Source organism: Vigna umbellata, chromosome 10 (genome assembly GCF_029865625.1).
Source record: "Vigna umbellata cultivar VRB3 chromosome 10, Vumbellata_1.0, whole genome shotgun sequence".
Taxonomy (NCBI): domain Eukaryota; kingdom Viridiplantae; phylum Streptophyta; class Magnoliopsida; order Fabales; family Fabaceae; genus Vigna; species Vigna umbellata.
Window position 1 is genome coordinate 11,106,131 of NC_142174.1, and position 21,511 is coordinate 11,127,641.

At 30.6% G+C, this 21,511-nt stretch overlaps 4 protein-coding genes across 5 annotated transcripts; 2 read left to right on the forward strand and 2 right to left on the reverse strand.

Moving 5' to 3' along the window:
- Positions 1-3,787: 3,787 nt before the first annotated feature.
- LOC148191898 (protein SPIRAL1-like 5) lies at positions 3,788-4,786 on the reverse strand. The gene is made up of 2 exons (XM_088100895.1): positions 4,305-4,786; positions 3,788-4,188 (listed from the first exon to the last, which is right to left on the reverse strand). The coding sequence occupies exons 1-2, from the start codon at positions 4,512-4,514 to the stop codon at positions 4,114-4,116; spliced, it is 285 nt and encodes a 94-aa protein (XP_087957021.1). The 5' UTR covers positions 4,515-4,786; the 3' UTR covers positions 3,788-4,113.
- Positions 4,787-11,852: 7,066 nt separating this feature from the next.
- LOC124842374 (uncharacterized) lies at positions 11,853-13,426 on the forward strand. 2 transcript variants are annotated; one of them, XM_047318840.2, is made up of 3 exons: positions 11,853-12,009; positions 12,678-12,779; positions 12,921-13,426. In XM_047318840.2, exons 2-3 carry the CDS (start codon positions 12,704-12,706, stop codon positions 13,091-13,093), a joined length of 249 nt encoding a protein of 82 aa, XP_047174796.1. In that variant the 5' UTR covers positions 11,853-12,009; positions 12,678-12,703; the 3' UTR covers positions 13,094-13,426. The 2 variants fall into 2 exon arrangements, with proteins under 2 accessions (XP_047174796.1, XP_087956814.1); XM_088100688.1 differs by having other exon boundaries at positions 11,983-12,112.
- LOC148191899 (uncharacterized) lies at positions 13,159-14,572 on the reverse strand. The gene is made up of 6 exons (XM_088100687.1): positions 14,164-14,572; positions 13,954-14,068; positions 13,769-13,850; positions 13,645-13,696; positions 13,422-13,476; positions 13,159-13,337 (listed from the first exon to the last, which is right to left on the reverse strand). The coding sequence occupies exons 1-6, from the start codon at positions 14,506-14,508 to the stop codon at positions 13,159-13,161; spliced, it is 828 nt and encodes a 275-aa protein (XP_087956813.1). The 5' UTR covers positions 14,509-14,572.
- A 2,705-nt stretch (positions 14,573-17,277) lies between these two features.
- LOC148191900 (uncharacterized) lies at positions 17,278-21,098 on the forward strand. The gene is made up of 4 exons (XM_088100686.1): positions 17,278-17,394; positions 17,481-18,372; positions 19,951-20,493; positions 20,582-21,098. Exons 2-4 carry the CDS (start codon positions 17,497-17,499, stop codon positions 20,684-20,686), a joined length of 1,524 nt encoding a protein of 507 aa, XP_087956812.1. The 5' UTR covers positions 17,278-17,394; positions 17,481-17,496; the 3' UTR covers positions 20,687-21,098.
- The last annotated feature ends 413 nt before the right edge of the window (positions 21,099-21,511 follow it).

The window sequence follows — 21,511 nt, forward strand, 5'->3', positions numbered from 1 at the left end:
TTAGTATAAAGTAGTGCCGTCAAAATGGGTTGAAACTCGTGAACCAACCCGGCTCACCACGGGTCTGAGCCGGGTTGGGTTGGAAAAAAATACAATTTTTTTATGCGAGCCAATTTTGACCCAGCTCACTAAGAACCCGGCTCACACGAGTTGAACCCGTGGTGAGTTGGGTTGGCTCACCAATCCACCTATTTTTTTAATTAAATTAAATTGATTAAATTAATTATTCAAATCCTATTTTTTTATTCAAATCAAATTAATTAAATTAATTATTCAAAATGCAGAACCTTTACTTAACAATAATAGAGTCTTTCGCACTCATAATACTATGAATTTATCCATCTACAAGCATGATAGTTTTATACTGTGCTATATATTTTTGTTAATAGCTATATGTAGCTTTTTATCAGTTGTGTCTGTGTCATTAAACTAAATTGGCAAAATTTTAGGCTTGATAGCTTATAATATATATAATAATATATTTCTTTTGTTTCATTTTCTTTTATATCAATTTGATCGATCAAAGTAACATGTTAAGAATAGGGTGAAAAAAAAAGTTAATTAAGTGAGCCAATGAGCCAATCCGTTTAACCCACCAACCTGTGCAGGGTCGGGTCGGGTTCGAATTTTTTCGGCTCGCTAATAAATGAGCTGGGTTGGGTTGACTCACTAAGTGGCCAACCCGTGGTGGGTCAGATCGGGTTACCCATTTTGACAGTTTTAGTATAAAGCGTGTTTTTTCAACTAATTTAAATGAAAAACGTATTAAATAATATAAATATTTAAATATTATCATAAAACATATTAAAAAAATGTAATGTAATTAAATTAAAAAATTATATCTATTTTTTTTTTAAAAGTTTGAAACTCTCTTAAATTACAATTTTGTATTAATTTAGTGAATAAAAACAGTTTTTTTTAAGACCGATGATCATCTCTAAATCATCCAACCCGTTAAAGACTCCAACTTTAAATGCCACGAAGCAATCAAATCCAAGAAACGAACACATAAGCACTGCGAATTGCAACAAATTCTGACAAAAATAACTTCTTTAAGTCATACACATTACTAGACACAACAGCATATAATGACTGAAGAACCAGATAAAGATTCTTATCAACTTGAAGAAAGATCAAGATTCTCTGAATGAATATGCAAGGTAAACCAGGTTTATGCAGAACGTTTTCCTATCCAGGTATCATGCCATATAACATCAACGAGGAAAAGAAAAGAGAAAGAGAATGAGAAAAATGATCATACCCATAAAATGTTTATGAATCTATAAAGAGAAAGATTATGTATAAACAAAACCGCAACTCTAATGGGGTGAAACTGAAAAGTAAAAACTGTATCTTTTGTAAATTTGTAAAACATTGAGAGATCCCATTCCTCAGGTTTCAGCCTATATATACTGATACCATTGAAGATCAGAAAGGTTAGATGCACAGGAAAAACTGACAGTAACAAAAGTATAAAACTCAAGATTAAAGGAAAGATTTTCAAGGATTCAATTATTAATGTTCTTCAGTAATTGTCCATTATAATGGTTTCCGACAAGTTGCTGAAGAGACAGTGGTGATATGAGCCCCAAGTGTCCCAACCCAACATATTCCTGAACAGACATTGCCCACTTCACTGCTTGTCTACTATTTATCACAATGTACATGATATGCAGACTGGTTCACGTGCAATCTTTCCTTCTTTCATCTTTTTCCTCGAACCTCTTGGTCCATTCATGCTCATTTAGTACTTAGTTTTATTTGAAGTTGGAGCAAGTTAAGCCACACAACATAAAGTTATAATTATCACTCAATTGATTTGCTGTTAAACAATCACACACCAAGCCAGCTATTAGCCCACTTAAGCACCCCCTACATTTATTTTCCTGTTTTTATTTTCATGTTCAACACAAATTCATGAAAGCAAATTATGTTGATAGTGTAATATCAATATATGATCACCCTTCCTCTCTACTTCATGAAATGAACTGCATAACCACCCTTTGTTAATCTAATGCAAAAATACATAGCATAAATCAGTTTTATTCTGCCAAAGTCAATAACTTTGAAAATATTTATCTTAAACATCATAACAACAGTATTGACTTTTGATTGAATGATAATTGATGGTAATAATCATTAAACCAGTATAATTACGAGCAATATTCCTTAAATATAAACTAAGATATCACAGAAATTTTGTGATTTAATATAAACTCCAGACTTTAATAAAGTGTTTTTTAAAAGAGTGCAGTGGAGAGTATATTTTATAGATTTTCGTGATAAAGATGTCTAGATAATATATATATATATATATATATATATATATATATATATATATATATATATATAAAGTATGCTTTTATTTCTAAAATATTCAAACTTCTTTTGTTATTTTTCTTCTATCACCAACATGTTTACAAGGTTTATTTTAGATCGCCATGTATTAGTCAAATGCTTATATAATACTCATGAATAGAGTCACTATCATTTTATAAGAAAAAAAAACACAGAAAAGAAGGTTTAAACTGTGATGGACACAAAGGATCAAATGTTTTTTACAATAACTAGATGCATTGTTTGAGATTTTTTACATTATCAATGATATTTTCACAGCTATATATATATATATATATATATATATATATATATATATATATATATATTCAAGAAATGAATCACTGATATAAATACTGTAAATTTAATTATATCAGTTGTGTGTTAAATTATATGTACAGTACACATGCATTTCTAAGATCAAGAATATGGTTGACCTTTGTAGGAACAACTTGGAGCATAAACTCCCCAACAAAACTGTTATCTACCATATTACCATAACATATATATTACGAATTTGGCTCTGGACAAAACAGCATTACATTTTGATGATAGTGCGTTAGGAATCTTGGGTGAATTAAATACTAAAAGAGAAGGGTTTATAATTTTTTCATTAGAATTTTTTTGAGCATGTCAAAACCTAACTGAAATGCACGTTTACTTCTGAAAAACACCACCTCCATGTTCTTCTACTACCAAAATGCAGAAAAATTATAAACATGTTATATTCTCTCTCATCCAATTTCCATATATGTTCTTTAGTTATCATATCACTTATAATATTTATTATTATTATTATTATTATTATTATTATTATTATTAGTATTATACACTATCCAAAAAATGGAGTTAATCTTGAACACAATTAAAAAACGACTAGCCTGAAAAATTAATGTTAGTTTTCCATTAAATCAAATTAAGAGCTCAATCAATCACAACAATCCCACTAGGAAGGGTTAGCAAACACGGAAAACACATACTTTATACGAAGTAAATAGAACACATAATCTCGAATTGGAGAGAAATTGTGTGAGAGTGTTTCCAGTATAACATTTTCTGAAATAAATGATAGAGGACAAAATCTAAAGAAAGAAGAAACACCCCACTTAAAGTACACTTCTAAGCTCGTATGCTTTTGCAACTTCTCTATTTAATTTGAAGTATAGTAATAATACTAAGAACAAGAATAAACCTTTATTAATTAAAACACTTAATAAAGTTGTTTGTCGCTGAAGAATATCTTAGTCGACCAACATATAAGAACAAATCCCTGATCATCATAAGTAAGACATAAAAGTAAGCAAAATCGAAGCAAATCCAGTCTGTATTCAATCGGAAAGCTATGAGACGAATGATTCTCTATCTCTAACTTTCTTAATTAAAAAAGTTCCGGGTCAACTGAAAATAAATACATGATTAAGGATGCTAGCTAAAGATCAGCCACAGAACAGAATACAAAGTTTCTTATCCATTTGAAGTACAACTACACAACAATAATAGATTTAACATTCCATTTAAACTGATTAAACTAGCAGACAAAGCACACACTGGTTTATTTTTCACTCGCATGACCCACATTATTCACTTCTATTAACCTGCAACAAAAGGGAAACTTAATCCCTTGATTTGATTTTTTTATTCTTTTTACATTCTAATAAAATCAAATTATAGGTGATTGATTCACTCAAACCTCACATAGATAAGCTACAATAAAAAGTACCGATTCTCCTTGTCAGATAGCACCAGTACTATCAATCAATGTCGGAGAATGAAATATCACTTATCTCCAAACAAGTATCCAAGCGATGAACGACCTCCGGGAACCGATTTGACTTTTGTCGATGGACGATCCTGTAATATATATATATATATATATATATATAGAGAGAGAAAAAAACTATATTAATTAACGAAAAAACTATAATTAAGATGACTATGAAGGTTAATAAAATGGGAGATTATCTTACAGTTACAATGTTTCCCAAGTGGTGGCCTTGAGATCGGTTGTTGGTGACAACAAGTTGGGTGTTGGGAGGATTAACAGTGTTGTCGATTTCAACGCCATAGGGTGGTAATGAAACTGTTCTTGTGGGTTGAGGTTCATTTCGCTGTTCTTCTGACCCAAATAGATACCCCAAAGAGCTCTGACCACCACCAGAACTTTCACCTCTACTCATGGCGCACGCAATTCCCTTCAAGATCTATGCCCTCTTAATTGCAGATCAAGATAACGTTAATTTCAGTCACAACAACATTAACCCTAGATATGTGTATCTATCTATCTATCTTTATATATACCCGGTGGTGCGGTTTGTTGTGTGCTGAAGCAAAGTATCAAAATACAGTAAAATGGTGCAGATGATGTGATAATGCACTGTACCTAATTGCCCATTATTGCCTTCATCATACACTTAAATATGTAGTTTACATTACTACAAAGGAGTAAGTGGAAGGGGTCCTTTCCAAACCCAAATACACACTGAATCGTTTTCTCCATGGGAATACTATATATATATATATACATATATATATATATATATATCAAAGGTAGGATTTTTATGTCTGCTTTAATCATTTATATACAAGAAACTAAAGATGCTTTTTCTTATCGCGGAAAGAGTGAGAAAAGAAACCCTTTATAGAGTTTAGCCGAAAGTATGTAACTAGTGTTGGAACAATCCATGAGGTTTTTTTATTCAGGTATACATCTCAACATTAATGTAGTTCAACCTTATATATCTCATCCATATCAAACTTGACAAAATTATAATTTAATTCCCTTGTTATTACATTAATTAATACACCAATTTTTTTTCTGAAAATTGCTCAGTTATAATTCTTCTTTTTTTCATAATAGTGTTAAATCAATGATCTTATACGTACTACCTCAATCTCTTTGACTCCATAAATTATATGAAGGAGATTTCAATAAAACCAATCCGTCTAACACTCTAGCTAATACAATGAAAAGTGCATATCCTCATAAACCCAAGTATCAAAAACTGGGTGAACTATTTTTTTAGTTGGGGCACTCAATTAAGTGATGTCTAATTGTGATTGATTATCATTATCCCATAATATAAGTGCTACTTATATTTTATTTGACTTTTTTTTAAGAATGACCAGTTTTTTATTCCGATCAATAGTTCTTGACACTATTGTGTACAATTAATTAAATGTTTGTGTGTTGATATAGAAACTCCAGTAATAACTGTCTCAAGTGAGATCGACAAATATTTTTAATATCATGTCAACACGGTACTTCTAATTTCTTTTACATATTTAATTATTTATAAATGAATGTTGGAGAAAAGAATAGCTATTTTAAGATAATACAAAAATTGTGTATCAATCACGACTAACATAATAAAAACGTTAATAAAAAAAGCTTAAAATTAGCTTAAACACTTTTGAAGTATAATATTAATAAAAAAATTTCCAATGAATGCTACTTAAGAAGTTATACCTAAAAGTATTCTTCATATATTATATATTCAAATTCATACTTTTCAAATTAATGTGGCATGTTCAACTCTCTTAGGCGTAGGTCGAGTTAAATTTCTTTGCTGATGTTATGCATATATATAGTTAATAAGTCAGTAAACATACAATCTGCGTAATTATTTACTTTTAATCAAAAGTTAATAAAGTCATGGATCGTTAAGAGATAAGAAGAATATTAAAGTTGAAGCTTTGTGATTCAGGTGGACCAGAAAGTAGGTTAAGTGTCAAATATCACATAACCATTCATTAATAATCTACAACAACATGTTCATTAATTAATTACCCTTAATCCTTCTCTTTCTACATTATTTTCACTAAAGAAAACTAGTGTTATTCCCCATGGATGTGTGCTGTAAACAAAGCTTAATGTCCAAAAAACCATCATTTTAAACATGGAATTTTAACGAGATAGAGAAGGATTTACAATCTTTTCTGGAATATAATAATTTCATGTCTAGAGAGAGGATACAAAATATAAATTAATATACCACACACTAAAGAAAAGGTTATCATGTGCTCAATACTATCTTAAAGTGGTCTCGTACTTGGTATGTTTTATTGATCATTATTAAATTTTACCTTTTTGTCGATATTATCAGTATACCATTTTTTCTGTTTCATGTGTTAATGTTTATGAAAAATTCATTAGTTTTGAGTTTATGTAAGTTGAATTCATTCCATTGTGCACAAGTGGATGAATCATGCATTAGCATAAGTTTTTTTTTAATATATGATGTTACATTCATTGAATTATTATTTGTTTTAACTTTTAACTCTTTTTAAATCAGTTTAAAATATATTTTTGAATATAATAATCTATTATATAAAAACAAAATAAATTATATTTTACATTTATATAAGTTATTTTTTAACACATATGAGTAGGTTTTTTTACTCTTAAGTTATTTTTTATAGGTTTGCTGTGTAACTACATTGTATTCCATATAAAGTGTAGTTGTAATAAGATTATATATATATATATATATAGTGTCTAGGTAATTGAAAGTGAAATATATATTTGAATCAGTGTATAAATTTTTGTGTTTTCTATATCTGATTAATTAAAAAGAAAGTTTTTTAAAATATCAATTCACTTTCTTGTGAGATAGACCCAAGTTTTCTTTACTATATAAAATATATTTAATAAAATGTTATTTAATCGTATTATATAATTACGAATCATTAATATGTAAAATAAAATATTAAACATTTTATAAACTCCTAGACATGGAGTTTATTTATAAAATAAGTTGATGGTTTATCTTTGTAAATCCCATTGTTATTAATTATTAATAAAAATTAATGTCATTTCAATACTTTATCTTAGCTATGAAATTTAAAGAAAATTTAAAGAAAATAGACAATAGTAACACTTATAAAAAATTCCTTCCTTATATTCTTGTTATGTTTTAAAAGTTAGATAATAATATTTATATTTTTGTATGGAAAATATTTAATGTTAAAAATTATGCCTCGTTCGACTAAACAAGTTATTCAGTATTTCAATTAGTTCAGTTTTAAAATTCATTAATTTTACTAATTTTATAAGAGATTGTTTAAAATAAAATAAAAACATTTTTACCATTGTTAAAAATCCATTTAAAAAAATATTTTAATTACAATGGCTTTATAATTTTTATATATTAAATAATTACGTATATTTATCTGAAATAAATAAATTGTCAATGTCATTAGGGAGAAGTTGCATTGCCATGGGATCATGCACTAACTACGTTTTTCTAAAATTATCGTAGGAAAGTTATTATTCGTCGATGGAAGGAAGTACAACAAAAACTATGCTACTTAGGGGCATTGTCTTTTCATCATTAGTTCGACATAATCATGAGCTTTTGAATCTAAGTAATAATATTTAAGTTGCTGACTATTGATTAGACGAAGGTCAAGAAAGTATTTTTATTTTAAAAATGCTTGAAAATGGAAGAACATAAATAATATTTTTTATTATTTTTGGGTAATTAATGACCAACTTATAGTAATGAATATTTTCCATAAGAAAAACTAAATACATTTTTTAAAAAAATTTCATAAGGTTTTAGAAAGCAATCTCTTTTTATATATTATTAAAATAATTTTTTAAATTATGAAATAATAAAAAATGGAAATAATGGGTGGGTGTAAAGGGTGAGACATAAAGAGTGAAATAATGGGTGGTGTTGCACTTGAATATGAATGGACCCATAGATGACATGTATTCCTTTGGAAAAAGATGAGAAGATTAAAGGAAGCCACAAAGCTCCATTGATAGAGTTCGGTTGGTAGGGATCTTGTAGGACCTATGATCCTTTCCAAGTTAAACCATGTCTTAGCTTCTAATTATGTTAAATGTGTCATATATATATAAATTATTATAAATAATTTTATATCTAATAGTTTTCTATTTTAAATTCTAAACACAAAACCAAACACTTTTGATTTCATTTCATATTATCATATTCAAATACTACCAACTTCCACAATACTCTTTGCTTATATGTATTTGTGAGATCTTTTCAATTAATGAAAACATTAAGAAAAAAATATTTTTTAGTTTATATAGCACAATAAATGTATTAATAAATTATATATTTTTTAAATTATTTTAATTTCTTAATATCAAAGTTTATTAACCTTGTCTCTATATTTTAAATTAAAAGTAATATACATATATATAAGTTAATATTTTAAAATTTGAATTAATCTTCTTATTCACTGTATTATTTTTTAGAAAAATAACAACAAAAAACAATGGAAGAATAATTTGGTTCAAGTAGTTAGAACATGGAATAAATAAACGTTGTAATTTGAAAAAGGATACCCGTCTTAAAAAGAATTAGGTCATGTAATTTAATATTTGATTTATTTTCTTAAAGTTCATATAAGTATCCAACTTTTTATCCGTGTCCTTAAAAGTAGAAACATGTTAGAACATCACAATGACAAAAAGAAAAAAATAGTTACTAAATAAACTTTAATAACAAATTATATTTATTCATAAATTTTACAATGAAAATATACAAAATGAATAAAAATATTATTTATATAAATAAAATATATAAAAGAATATTTATAGAATAAAAATATTTTATTGATAAAATAATAATTAAAATATATTAACTAATTGATCAAATTTATTCTAAAATAAAACAATAAAACTTTTAATAATATTTTGAAAAAAATAAATTTATTTTAAAGTAATTACTTTTAATTCAAACCTTTTTTTATGTATAACAGTACTATTAACGACGAACATAAGTTATATTTTCCACTTTCTACTCTCTCTTTTTTATCATAGTTTCATCTTAAGACTCATAAAAAATGAAACGTGGGAATAATAAATAGTAACGCATACCATTCCAAAAGATCTGGGTAGTCATGAGAACCGATGTATCTAACACCCACTACCCCATAATTTATATCAAAATCAATATATATATATATATATATATATATATATATATATATATATATATATATATATATATATATATATAAACATTTCTATAACTATTACAAAATATGAATAAAAGGAACAATTATCTAACGAAACTTTTCATAACATAATATATTGTGTTTAATTTATTCAAATTACTTAATGTTAACAATAATAGTTACAATTTTTGTTATACACGGAAATTGATTAATTATCGTGAAAAGAAAAATACAAAAAACAACAATAAATTTACTAAATGGAATTGTTGTTAGAATTAAATTTCACCCTAAATGATACTTTTAATAATTGTCGATAATATATATTTATTTTAGAATATTGATTATTTTGATTTTTTTTAACTATTGTTAAAACAAGAATGTGTAAGAATTTTGTTTTTGAGATTAATAAAAACGTCTAATAAAATAGCAAGCTAAATGTGATTAAATAATATTTTGAATGCTCATAAACATGATATATTTGTTAACAAATCTTAAATGATATAAAATTACTTTGACTTTACATAAATGCTAGTACATGTACCATGTTAAACTTTACATCTAAATGAATTGTGCAAATACCACAATTGTTTCTACAAAAATAATATAACATTTAACTTTTCACAAAAGGTTATATAGTTACGTCAAAGTCAATATCTAACTGATTTTTTCAAAGCTGCTTATATGAATAATATCGCATAAAAAGAACAATAATCTGAACTACATATACTTTTACACTATAAAAACTCTCTTTCAGTTGTGTTGTTTAAACTTTAAAAGAAGAAAATTTTTGTAAAAAGTTTTTTGGATAAATTTTGTATTACTTAAATATCTTCGGGTTAAATATGTTTTTAGTCCCTAAACTATTGGCCGTTTCTGGTTTTCGTCCCTCTTCCAAAGTAAGGTACAATTTGGTCCTCATTCTTTAGAAAAACGTTCGTTTTAGTCCTCAAAATTTTGTTTTTAGTCCTCGTTTTAGTCCTCAAAACGTTCGTTTTTTCGACTAAAACGAACGTTTTTTAAAGATTGAGGACTAAATTGTACCTTACTTTGGAAGAGGGACGAAAACCAGAAACGGTCAATAGTTTAGGGACTAAAAACATATTTAACCCAATATCTTCTGTAAGAAAGTTCTTATCAACATTATAAAAACAACTTTATTATTTTTGTATAATGACTTAAAATACTTGTTTGTTTAATTTAGAAAAGTGAAGAAGTACAATAAGTTTAACTATTTAATACCAAAAGTAATTATATTTACAGTAAATATAGTGCTTAAAAAATAATTAAATGTAATTTAGTTGAAATAAACCAATATAAAAACTAATAAATTATACAAGAATTAAAGAGAAACTATTGTTATTATTATATTTCCTAAAAATTTACTATATTGAATATGTCTATCCAAAATATATAACATGTCATTTAAAACATCTCATTAAATCTTCCCATTTATAAATCTTCCCGTTTATAAAGTAGGTATCATAATTATTTTATATTGATGTTAAAAATCATCTTGTTGAATAAACTTTACTTTTGCTAAATTGAATAGAGCAGGTGTTCCAAGATTTAAGGAGAAAAAAGTTTGTATTAATGTATATAATTATTAAATTTTCCTAACAAACACATATAACTAATATATATGTCCAAAATATATGAGCATCAAATATTTATTACATTTTCTTAACAAATGCACAGTTTTTTAATAATTATGTCATCAAAATAAACATATCAGCATAACGTAAGTCAGATATGAAGTTCCATCTATACAATCGGGCCTCATATTTATTTTAAACTCATGTTTATAACTATTTCAAAATATACTTCACTTACTTGAACCTAATAAATACCCCTCCTAACTGAATCTCATTCCATACAACTATTGATTTAATATTGAGTCTACATGTTCACACATATAGTGTCATTGTATCACCATAAACAATTATTTCATAATTAAACTAGGAAAATTGATATATATTAAATAAATACTGATATAAAATATTATTATGTTGAGTTTCGAATATATAAAGATTTATTTAATGGTAAAGTTGAAAAATAGAATGAAAGAAATTATGAGTTTAATTTTTCTCACTAAAACTTGACTTATTATAAAAATAAAAATCAAAGAGAAATTCATATAACTATTTTAGTTATCCAATAAATGGAAGATATATTAGTTTAAATCGAGAATGAACATTTGAATAGACAGGTGGACAAATACGAAATTGAGATATGTACTTATTTATCTCTATTTTTATATTTAATTTTAAAGAATCAAATATTATTTATACTTATATTGTATTTATACCTAACCAATGCAATAATTTCCCATAAAAATTGAGACACAGAATAGAAGAAAATTTTGAAATTTCGAAAACAATATCCAGATGTACAATTTTAATTTTTCAATATCATTGTTTTATTATATTTTAAACATAAAAGTATATCTCTTTATTCGGCTGCTTGACTACTTCCTTTCCTTCAAATAATATAAAATATAAAAAGTTAAATGGAAGGTCCGAAGTGGAAGGTGGGATGAATAGCAATTAGCATGGGCCTGTGGTGTTACTCTGTTAGTGGTCCAGTCCAGTCCACTCCGGTCCAATCTATGAAATGAAATTGAGTGATAGGAATCTTCGGGAACAATCCATTTTCCGTTGGATTTAATCAGCTTCCAATCTATTCTCCTTCCTTTCGCCTCTGTTTCTTTCTCATCCTTCCAATACAGATTTAATCCTTTCTGTAAGTTTTCTTTTCACTCTTATCATTGGTTCACATACTCTTGCAAGCTTGCTATTTGCTCAATTAATTCCTCGGAGTTTGTTGTTCATGATCTCCAATGTGTGTAAGTGAATGCGCTGGCTTGAATTGAATGAATTGAAGCGTTCATAATGTGTTCTTGTACGTATAGTCATAGCACAATTGCTCTTCCTCTTCTTTTTTTTCTTCTTCTTTTTTTTCAATAAAACAAGTTATTCAAATTAAAGAGTGCGAAGAATCCTATCGTTGCTTAGTGCATGGCTGCGATCTTTAATTTTGTAGATAAATTTGTGATCGTAAAACATTTTTGAAACCTTGTATAAGAATTGTATGTTAGTAACTGATAAATATAAATTTTCGTTTTCTCCGCTGGCTATATCAGTTGAGTTATCCTTTGCAAAAATTCATTCTTATGTAGATGCTTTATCAGAAGTAGTTAATGCGTGTGGCCATATAGATTGGATTCTGCTGCTAATATCAATCTGTGATGTGATGACACCAGTTGCAGTAATCGATTTGCAGATGTGTCTAACACCTTTTATGAACGAGACTCTGTTTGGCCTTTCCTCTGTTTTAAGTTGGTCATATGTGTTTTTTCTCCCGATTTAGTTATTCATAAATCTAAAGCATGTTTCGTTCAATCATTGCAGGTAACGGACGGTAGCTACAGAAAAAAATGCGGGGTTCTGTTGCACTCGTGCTGCCTCCAAAATGCAGGTTCTGGCAAAAGTACTCGATGAAAGGATCACGGGGTATTGTGTAAATTCTATATTTTATATTGTATAGATTGTATTTTTTAATTTCTTGGAAGCTTTTGTTTATTTGTTACCTCTTAAACTGCGCGAGCAGATAAGAAAATTTATTTATCACACACAATTTTATGCTTGAAACAGGATTGTTGACGACTCCAATACCTAAGAAACAAGAGGAGAATGAAGCTAGCAAAATTAGGATAAAGTTGGCTGACCCAATAGTCGCCTATAGCAAGCCTCCACCACTTCCACCTGTTATTGGACCGTTGGTTGTTCTCTCGTTGCTAGAGAGTACTGATGAAAGAGACAAGTGATGTGATATCTAACCCTCTGGTGCTAGCAGTTCTTAAGACGAAGTATATGCTAAGTAGTGTGATCCTTAATTGAAGAAAGTCTTGGAAATAAAAATCACTAGAGTGATTGCAGAGCTTAGTAATCGAACAAAGAAACTCCATAGCTTTATGTAGCCATCTAGGAGAGGATGAAGCCAGCATGCTATAAATATATTGTAAACTTTCAATATCCATGATAGTATCACATGAGGACTTCTCAAGAACCCTGCAGGAACATGCACTTGTGTATGTTAATTGAAGTTTTTTGGATGGCTAAAAGGATTTGTAAAATACAGGAACGATGACTTACACTCAGCTAGTTTTGGAAAGTTGTCAAATGTCGAAGTCACGTTTTTCAATAGGGTCTGAATTTTTCAAGAGGGACGCCAATTAAACATACCCGAAAAAAAAAGTATCATAGATTATCATATATGAGATGGCTGTGCATAAAGGAAGGTAAAAAAATAAAGTTGCTTTCAGTATCACAGAAAGAAAAAAACTAGGGAAGAAACAATTCACGTTTTGGGGCTTACCAAAACTATGGTTCCTGGTTTGATAGGTGATTCAATTAATACCTCAGTTCTCCTGGATTAACTTTTATTGTGAGCACATGATTTACACAAATAAAAGACCGGAATGAATTGTTTTGCTACGTACCAAATGATCAGGTTCTTTCCCAATTTTGTTAACTTGAAGAAGGTGCAACCTCTTGTGAATGGGATCTGTTTCTCTTTCCATTCTGCCATACCACAAAGATTGTAATCAACCTCTTGATCATTTGTTTATAAAGAGAACACTACAAACTAATGAGAAAATTAATAGATGTACGAAAGAAATATGACCCATATGCCAGTTCGCTGCGGCAGTTAAATCATCTCCCTCGTATATATGTTTCACCCTGAATTTCACATTCCGGCCCATGCATTCAGTAAGCTGTTGTAAGAAGTGCATAACTTCCTGCAATGTTATTTTTAGACTGTGTAGCAGAGCTATTTACACTTTGCAACAAACCATGGCTTAGTTTTGGTAGAAAATATGGTTCTGAAACAAACCTTCTTTCCCTGGAATGGTTTGGTGAAGGCATGGTCTTCAAAGCAAGCATCTTCGGATATGCACTCATCCAATTGTCGCAGATCTTTACCGTTGATGCTTGTGAAGTACTGATAAACAGTTTCTGCTGAAGAAAGAGAATTTTGCTGAGAATTGGGATCTCTTTTTGAAGCCATGGCTAAAATTCTGTTTCTACCCCAATATTTGCCCAGGACATTGTTGTTGATGGTGTGTCGTTTTATCTCTATCTTGTCTGAGAATCTGATGGCCAGTCTCTTTGTGATGTTGGAGTCTATTCCCAGCCAATGGCATGAAGTTCTGGCGGGTAAATTGATCACAGCATTCATTTGTAAATTTTCTTACCCAAATATTACCATTGACGAGCAATGGCAACTCACTGATACTAATATCTTCTTCCTATGTGACTTCCTTGAGGAAGAGAACAAAGAGTTTTCTCTAGCCTTAATCAAAGAATCGTTCCTAGTTTGCTTAGATGCTTCATTTGTTTTGCTGTATCTGACTTGGCATGAAATCCAAGAATATGTTATCTCAGGAACAAAAGTCAAGTACACAAGGAAAGAAAGACAAATTCTATCTGTCCATGTCCTTGTGTCCACCTTAACAGGAGGCAGGCCTGAATCTTCCACGTAATAGACAAGTTAGGTCAACCAAATACCATCCAGTCAACCGTCATAAAAAGCACCAATTGAACACATATCGGACAGAAATTGACAAACCTTCTTTTATTTTTTTTATATCATGGTGCACGGTGGTCGTGTTTGATATCAGAAAAACAAGTTTTATAACCCTGTGACACCGCACCATCATCATGTGTATATAAATAACATGAAAAATGTTCCATACACACTCAAATAATTAACATACAATCATTTATTAATATTTGCTTGACCTGAATATACATAAACACAGCCAGCTGGTCTTGCAGCTGAATCTGAGACAGCGACAAAGAAGTGCAACATGCTCTTGAATTGATGTCCAAATGTCAACATACGTATCTGACCAAGGAAGAAACAAGCGACTGGTGAAGATACCAAAGATCCTACTGATTTACCCGCACGTGTTCATCGCTCCTACTGGTGAAGGCTGAAAAGAACAATAAACCTATTTCTTTGAAACTACATAATACAGTACACGCTTGTGATGATTTGTTTTTGTTTCATTCAAAATAAAAAAGTATGGATTCGACGCTGAAGTTGTCATGCGTTGAGAGGAAAGGAATCGTATAGAGTAACACAAAATAGCTGGCATGCTTCCTAACTCCCACCAGCGAGACAGTGCTGCTTCACCCTCTTTCCCGATATTAATTTGCATCACTCTTCCACGCTCTCTCGTACCTAACTATATTAAAATATGGATAGAGTTTTTCAGGGTTCTTTTCTATATAAACTCCTTCCTACCTTACATTTCCTCCTACCCAGCTCTTCACATAAACACTATTTGCTACCTTCACTCAAAAGATCAGTTTTTTTAACAGTAAGAGAATGAACAACAGAATGGGTCGTGTTTCAGCTGCTGAATTTGCCAACAGGAACAGGTTGAGAAGCCAAAAGCCACTTCCAAAAAGAGGGCAGATTAAGTCCAAGATAGCAGCCAATGCTTTCAATTCAATCATATCTGTAATTTCCAGAGCATCTTCCTCAGGCTCCAATTCTCCAAGGAAAATCTAGTTGCTTTCATAATCCACTAGTTGTTCACGTTCATTTGTAATTTGTATTCCCTTTTAGGTAGCTTTCCTTCTATCCTTTATATATCGTTCTCTCTTTCTCAGTTAGCAATATCCAGTTTTGAATGTACACTCAATTAGAAAGGAATTTTTGTCAATTTGTAGGCTATGCCGTGCACTTAATCCAATATTTGTTAATTAATAGTTATACCGTCAAGTGCATAATGAATTCTATTCTATGGAATATGAGTACATGGGTTAGTAGCATTTCTCATAAAATTCATATTAACATAAATTTCCTTCAACAAATGAGTAGTATAAATTATAAAGTTTTCCAGTGGGAAACAGAACAGAGACAGAATAAAGTACCACTTCGTAAGGCATTATCATGTTAACTATATAAAATTTATCTACTACGAAAACCACAATTCATAGGTGAACAAGGCATAGTTTTACGAGATCAGGAGTTAACAAAAAAATTTCAAACACACAAATCAACGAGGCATCTGAATTTTTATAAGGATAATGATACTTTCATAACATTTTTTTGACACTATTTTAATATCATCTACGTGTCATGTCATTTTGTGACTGTTGTACGTTGGTGTTTATGATTATTATTATTGATTGTGAAGAAATTTTGGACCAATCACGTAATGACACGTAGATGATATTAAAATGTTGTAAAAAAAATGTAGTGAAAATATATAAAAAAAAGAAAATCACAACGTATTAATATTTATACACTAAAAAAATTGTAATGTAGTATGTAAAAATCAATCCGTTGACCAGCTAAAAAAGTGTGGTATCTAGCAATAAGTACATGGTTATTTCTAGTCGAATGAAATCAGCAGAAAATCCCTTTCACTAACTCGAGCATGGTAAGTGGTAAGTAAAAGGTGTTGTATATGTGTAGCAATAGTTGTTGGACAAGCAATAGAAATTGACATTATTGCTTTCCTTTTTCCTTAAAAGGTGCTGACTTCTATTGTGGATGAGAAACTTTGGTTTTATTAAGAAAAGTAACATTGTCAAATAGAAAAGAAGTCTCGTCTAAAATGAAAATTTCAGACAAAAAATGGCAGCACACGGTTCTATTGTTAATATGTTGTCAATGACTGTCACAGAGAACGATAGATTTTTCATGTTTGCGCAAAACTAATATATAAAGATATTCTTGAACATAGCAAATTGATATAAGTTAACAACAATAATCCGTTAGTGACCAAGAAGAAGATAAACGAAAGAAAAAGACAAACGGGGAGGACTTTACCATTGCCAGTTTTAGATGATAGAGTAGTTGATTTGCTTTGGATAGAAAGTAGTTAAGCACTTAATCCCCAGAAGAGTAAAAACAAAGAGAGGTGAAAATTGCTAATTATAAAAGTAGAAATTTAGACGTTTGTCTAACTCCGATAACGAGTATTTATCTAATGCATTCACTCTCCTTATTTTCATTGCATATATAGCTCACACACAAACCCATCACCTCCATTGACACCTCTGCATGTTTCATCTTCCTAAAAATTAATAAGTGCTACCTCGTAATGTGTGTTCGTAACTGGAGACTAATGTTTTGTTCTATTCAATTCATTTTTGTGTCTAACGGTATTGAAAGGATATATTTTTGTGCAGGAGAGAAGTTGAGTAAATGAAAGAATCGGAGAAAGTAACGTGGGATCAGGGTCGATGTACGGCGCAGGCACGATCCTTAGGCTCACAGAAGCTTATGGTATGGCTAATGCTCTTCGTTTCGCTCATCTACATGCTTTATACTCTGAAGCTAGTCTCAACATCGTCAAGCGCCTGCAACCACGCGCCCTTCATCATCAACCACCTCGCTTCTTCCTCTCTCCCCTACGCAAACGTCACGGAGAAGAGGGAATCCTCCTCCTCTTTGGGTACCGGAACGGGGAAGCGCCGAGACCAGAAAACGGAGCTCCGTCACGTGGTGTTCGGAATTGCGGCGTCGTCGAAGCTGTGGGAGCACAGAAAGAATTACATAAAGATTTGGTACAGGAAGAAGGAGATGAGGGGAGTGGTGTGGCTGGACGATCGCGTGAAGATCGACCCGGAGGAAGGGTTGCCGCCGGTGAAGGTTTCGACGGACACCTCTAATTTCGTCTACACCAACAAGCTGGGTCACCGCTCCGCCATTCGGATCTCCCGCATCGTCACCGAAACGCTGCGTCTGGGGCTCAAGGACGTGCGGTGGTTCGTCATGGGCGATGACGACACTGTTTTCGTGACCGACAACCTGCTGAAGATTCTGAACAAGTACGACCACAACCACATGTACTACATTGGGAGCTTGTCGGAGAGTCACTTGCAGAACATATTCTTCTCCTACGGCATGGCCTACGGCGGAGGGGGCTTCGCCATCAGCTACCCCTTGGCTAAAGCTCTGAGCAAAACTCAAGACCGTTGTATTCAGAGGTACCCTTCTCTGTATGGCTCCGATGATCGAATGCAAGCTTGCATGGCTGAACTCGGTGTTCCACTCACCAAGGAACTCGGTTTTCACCAGGTCTCTATTCCTACCTCTACCCCTACTAATTTATTCTTGCAAAAAATCTAGCTTTATAAAATACGTACTTTTTCGTTTTCATGATTAATTAATTAAAGTACAAAAACATGTCTACCCAAGGTGTACCAAAGTTTGAGATTAATTTTAGAATATTTATAAAATGAGAAATATTTCTGAAAATAGAATTTGTGTTTGATATATATCATCAAAATTAAACTTTTTATGCAGACGTATAGTAATCTATATTCAAAATAAAAAGATGAGTCTATAAAGGAGAAAGGAGAAAGAGGGAGAGGTGGTGAAGGATATAACAGTACAACTTTCCAATTTACTGTTATTGCAAACAGTACAACAGTTCACTCAATGGTGTCGGTGGTCTCGATTATGTCTTTCTCTTTTGTTTCACATCTAATATTTTATCAACTGAATAATAACTGTGCCTTTAAAACATCTACAAAGTTTCATGTCAGGGATACCTTTAACAAAATTTAGATTATATGATCTTAAAAAACATGATATATTCACCTTCTATTATCAATTGATGTTTCATTTCTGATTTCCTTACGTAGGTCCAATCACTTCGTTAAGAAAATTTATTATCAATTTTTAACTTTTTAAGTTACACACTAATTAACACATAAAATAGATTTTTTTAAAAAATAAAATAAAAATTTCAATGGTTATTGAATTAATTATTATAATTTTTAGTATTTGATTGTTATGATCAATACTTAAAATCTGTAATCGATATTAATTATGATAACATGTTTATATTTTTTTTCACAAATTTCTCTATAATATAAATTAGTTAAAAATTATTCTTTAATTAAAAATAACTATTTTCAAAGTATATTATATATGCATATACTTGTGGATAATCACTTATAAAATTCAGGTTCATAACTATTGTATTAATGAAGTTGTCATGAAGCAAATTACTAAAATGAAATCAAATAATAATGTTGATAATTTATTAACACATTGAATATATTTTTTTGAACAACAGAGTTAATAGATACGTGGCCATGGGAATGTAAAACGGAGAAGGAAACTACACAAGGGTGAAGAATATAACATAATATTTAAAAAATATAATGAAACTAGTGTTCTACAAACAATTGAACTGATGTTTGAATTGTCTTTTATATATGTTCGGTGCTATATATCTGTTAAATGCTTGAGTTATTAATGTATTACATTATACAGCAAACCAGTTGCTACTGAACCTATCAGTTTGAAAGTGATATTTTGCATCTAACTGCAAGTTTCTTGCAAACAAAACACGGTCCATTATAGGACGGTGGGTGGTGAACAACTTCTATGTTATTTTGTAATTTACTTAGGTTTCTAAACACTCTTTTGTTACCATTTCGTTGCAGGGACACCATACATATAGAGCTCCAGTTTAGGAACCTTATATTTTGACTTTAATCATCGTAGGTTTATGGTAGTTGAGCAAGCAACACCACACTAAACGACGAGGACTTTTGTTGTTTCTTGCGTGATTAGGGTTGTCTTTTTATGAGTTAGCTAACAGTGACATTGCGAAACTATAACACATTGTTTTTGTTGAAACAGTATGATGTGTATGGGAACCTGTTGGGGCTTCTTGCAGCTCATCCAGTGACTCCATTGGTGTCACTGCACCACCTTGATGTGGTTGAGCCAATATTCCCGAACGTTACAAGAATAGAAGCCCTTCAACGGCTTACCATTCCAATGAAGCTTGACTCAGCGTCCCTCGTTCAGCAATCAATTTGCTACGACAAGAAAAGAAAATGGACCATTTCGGTTTCATGGGGTTTTGCTGTTCAAATATTTCGTGGGATATTCACACAGAGGGAGATGGAAATGCCTTCCAGAACATTCCTGAATTGGTATAGAAGAGCAGATTACACTGCATATGCATTCAACACACGCCCGGTTAGCAGAAACCCTTGTCAGAAGCCTTTCGTGTTTTACTTCTCAAAGGCAAAACTGAATTCCACATTGAAACACACAGTGACCGAATATGAAAGACATCTTGTTCCTCACCCAGAATGTCACTGGCAGATGCCTGATCCTTCTCATCTTCAAAAAGTAGAGGTGCACAAGAAGCCAGACCCGCATCTATGGGATAGAGTATGTTATCACTAATATTTTCTATATTCCTTAAATCATTATAAACATATTAAAATCTTAACCCTTAATTTCATTACATGTGTGATAGGCCCCAAGGAGAAATTGTTGCAGAGTGATGAAGACCAACAAGACAGGAATCCTGAAGATAGATGTGGGTATATGCAGAGATGGCGAGATCCACGAACCTCTTTGATTGCGAAAACTGTGAATCAATATTGATTAACTGGGTTCTCTGCATATATATATATATATATATATATATATATATATATATATATATATATATATATATATATACATATTCTTGGACCTCATTTCTTCATTTATTGGACGTTAACTTCAAATTTTGTAATTCTTCCCGGGCGTTCTGAGATTGGGTGGTTGTAGAAAGAAAGTTCATGCTGTAATTCATAAAAAAGTATCGTTATTATTGGTTACAAAATTGTATTTCTATTTAATTAAGTTGCAGATGAAATAGCTCAGAGGGCAGCACGTAACTTTTCTGCTTTGCTAGATAATCCTTAGAATTCAAATGCGTTGTTTACAGCGATTCTTCCATTCAAAAACCCTGAAATCATATAAATATGTAATTATTATTCTGATCACTATTGTTAACTGTATTGCACATGATTTTGTATGGTGGAGTAGTATCTCTAGGAAACATAAGTATTGGCCTTGTTTTAGGATAATATTATGACAAACAACACAACTGAATATGTTCTAAATATCTAAACTTAAACATGTTCAATTTGTATTGTGATTATCATTAAGCTGGCCAATTACCTGCCAATTTATCAGAATTAATTATGTACTATTTTATAACTTAACAGAACTAATGGTCTCTCCGAATTATGTTGAACTTCTCATGGAGAGAAATCTAAACCAGGGGGAAGGATGGGATGTAATTGTAATTTTCTAAGTTAACTGGTGCCAATAACGTTCAAGGGGTACTAATAGTAGGATTAGGAATATAGAAATATTCCTAAACGGACGTGGACATCCGTTTTACCTTAAACGA

Excerpts from the sequence above, each read along its gene's own strand:
- LOC148191898 (XM_088100895.1), bottom strand. The coding sequence starts at position 4,514 with ATGAGTAGAGGTGAAAGTTCTGGTGGTGGTCAGAGCTCTTTGGGGTAT. Across the intron at positions 4,189-4,304 it reads ACTTGGGAAACATTGTAACT|GATCGTCCATCGACAAAAGT; the intron begins GTAAGATAATCT and ends TATATATTACAG.
- LOC148191900 (XM_088100686.1), top strand. The coding sequence starts at position 17,497 with ATGAAAGAATCGGAGAAAGTAACGTGGGATCAGGGTCGATGTACGGCG. Across the intron at positions 18,373-19,950 it reads AGGAACTCGGTTTTCACCAG|TATGATGTGTATGGGAACCT; the intron begins GTCTCTATTCCT and ends TTGTTGAAACAG. Across the intron at positions 20,494-20,581 it reads ACCCGCATCTATGGGATAGA|GCCCCAAGGAGAAATTGTTG; the intron begins GTATGTTATCAC and ends CATGTGTGATAG.
- LOC148191899 (XM_088100687.1), bottom strand. The coding sequence starts at position 14,508 with ATGAATGCTGTGATCAATTTACCCGCCAGAACTTCATGCCATTGGCTG. Across the intron at positions 13,851-13,953 it reads CGCAGCGAACTGGCATATGG|AATGGAAAGAGAAACAGATC; the intron begins GTCATATTTCTT and ends GTGGTATGGCAG. Across the intron at positions 13,338-13,421 it reads CTTTCCAAAACTAGCTGAGT|GGTTCTTGAGAAGTCCTCAT; the intron begins GTAAGTCATCGT and ends ATGTTCCTGCAG.
- LOC124842374 (XM_047318840.2), top strand. The coding sequence starts at position 12,704 with ATGCGGGGTTCTGTTGCACTCGTGCTGCCTCCAAAATGCAGGTTCTGG. Across the intron at positions 12,780-12,920 it reads CTCGATGAAAGGATCACGGG|GATTGTTGACGACTCCAATA; the intron begins GTATTGTGTAAA and ends TGCTTGAAACAG.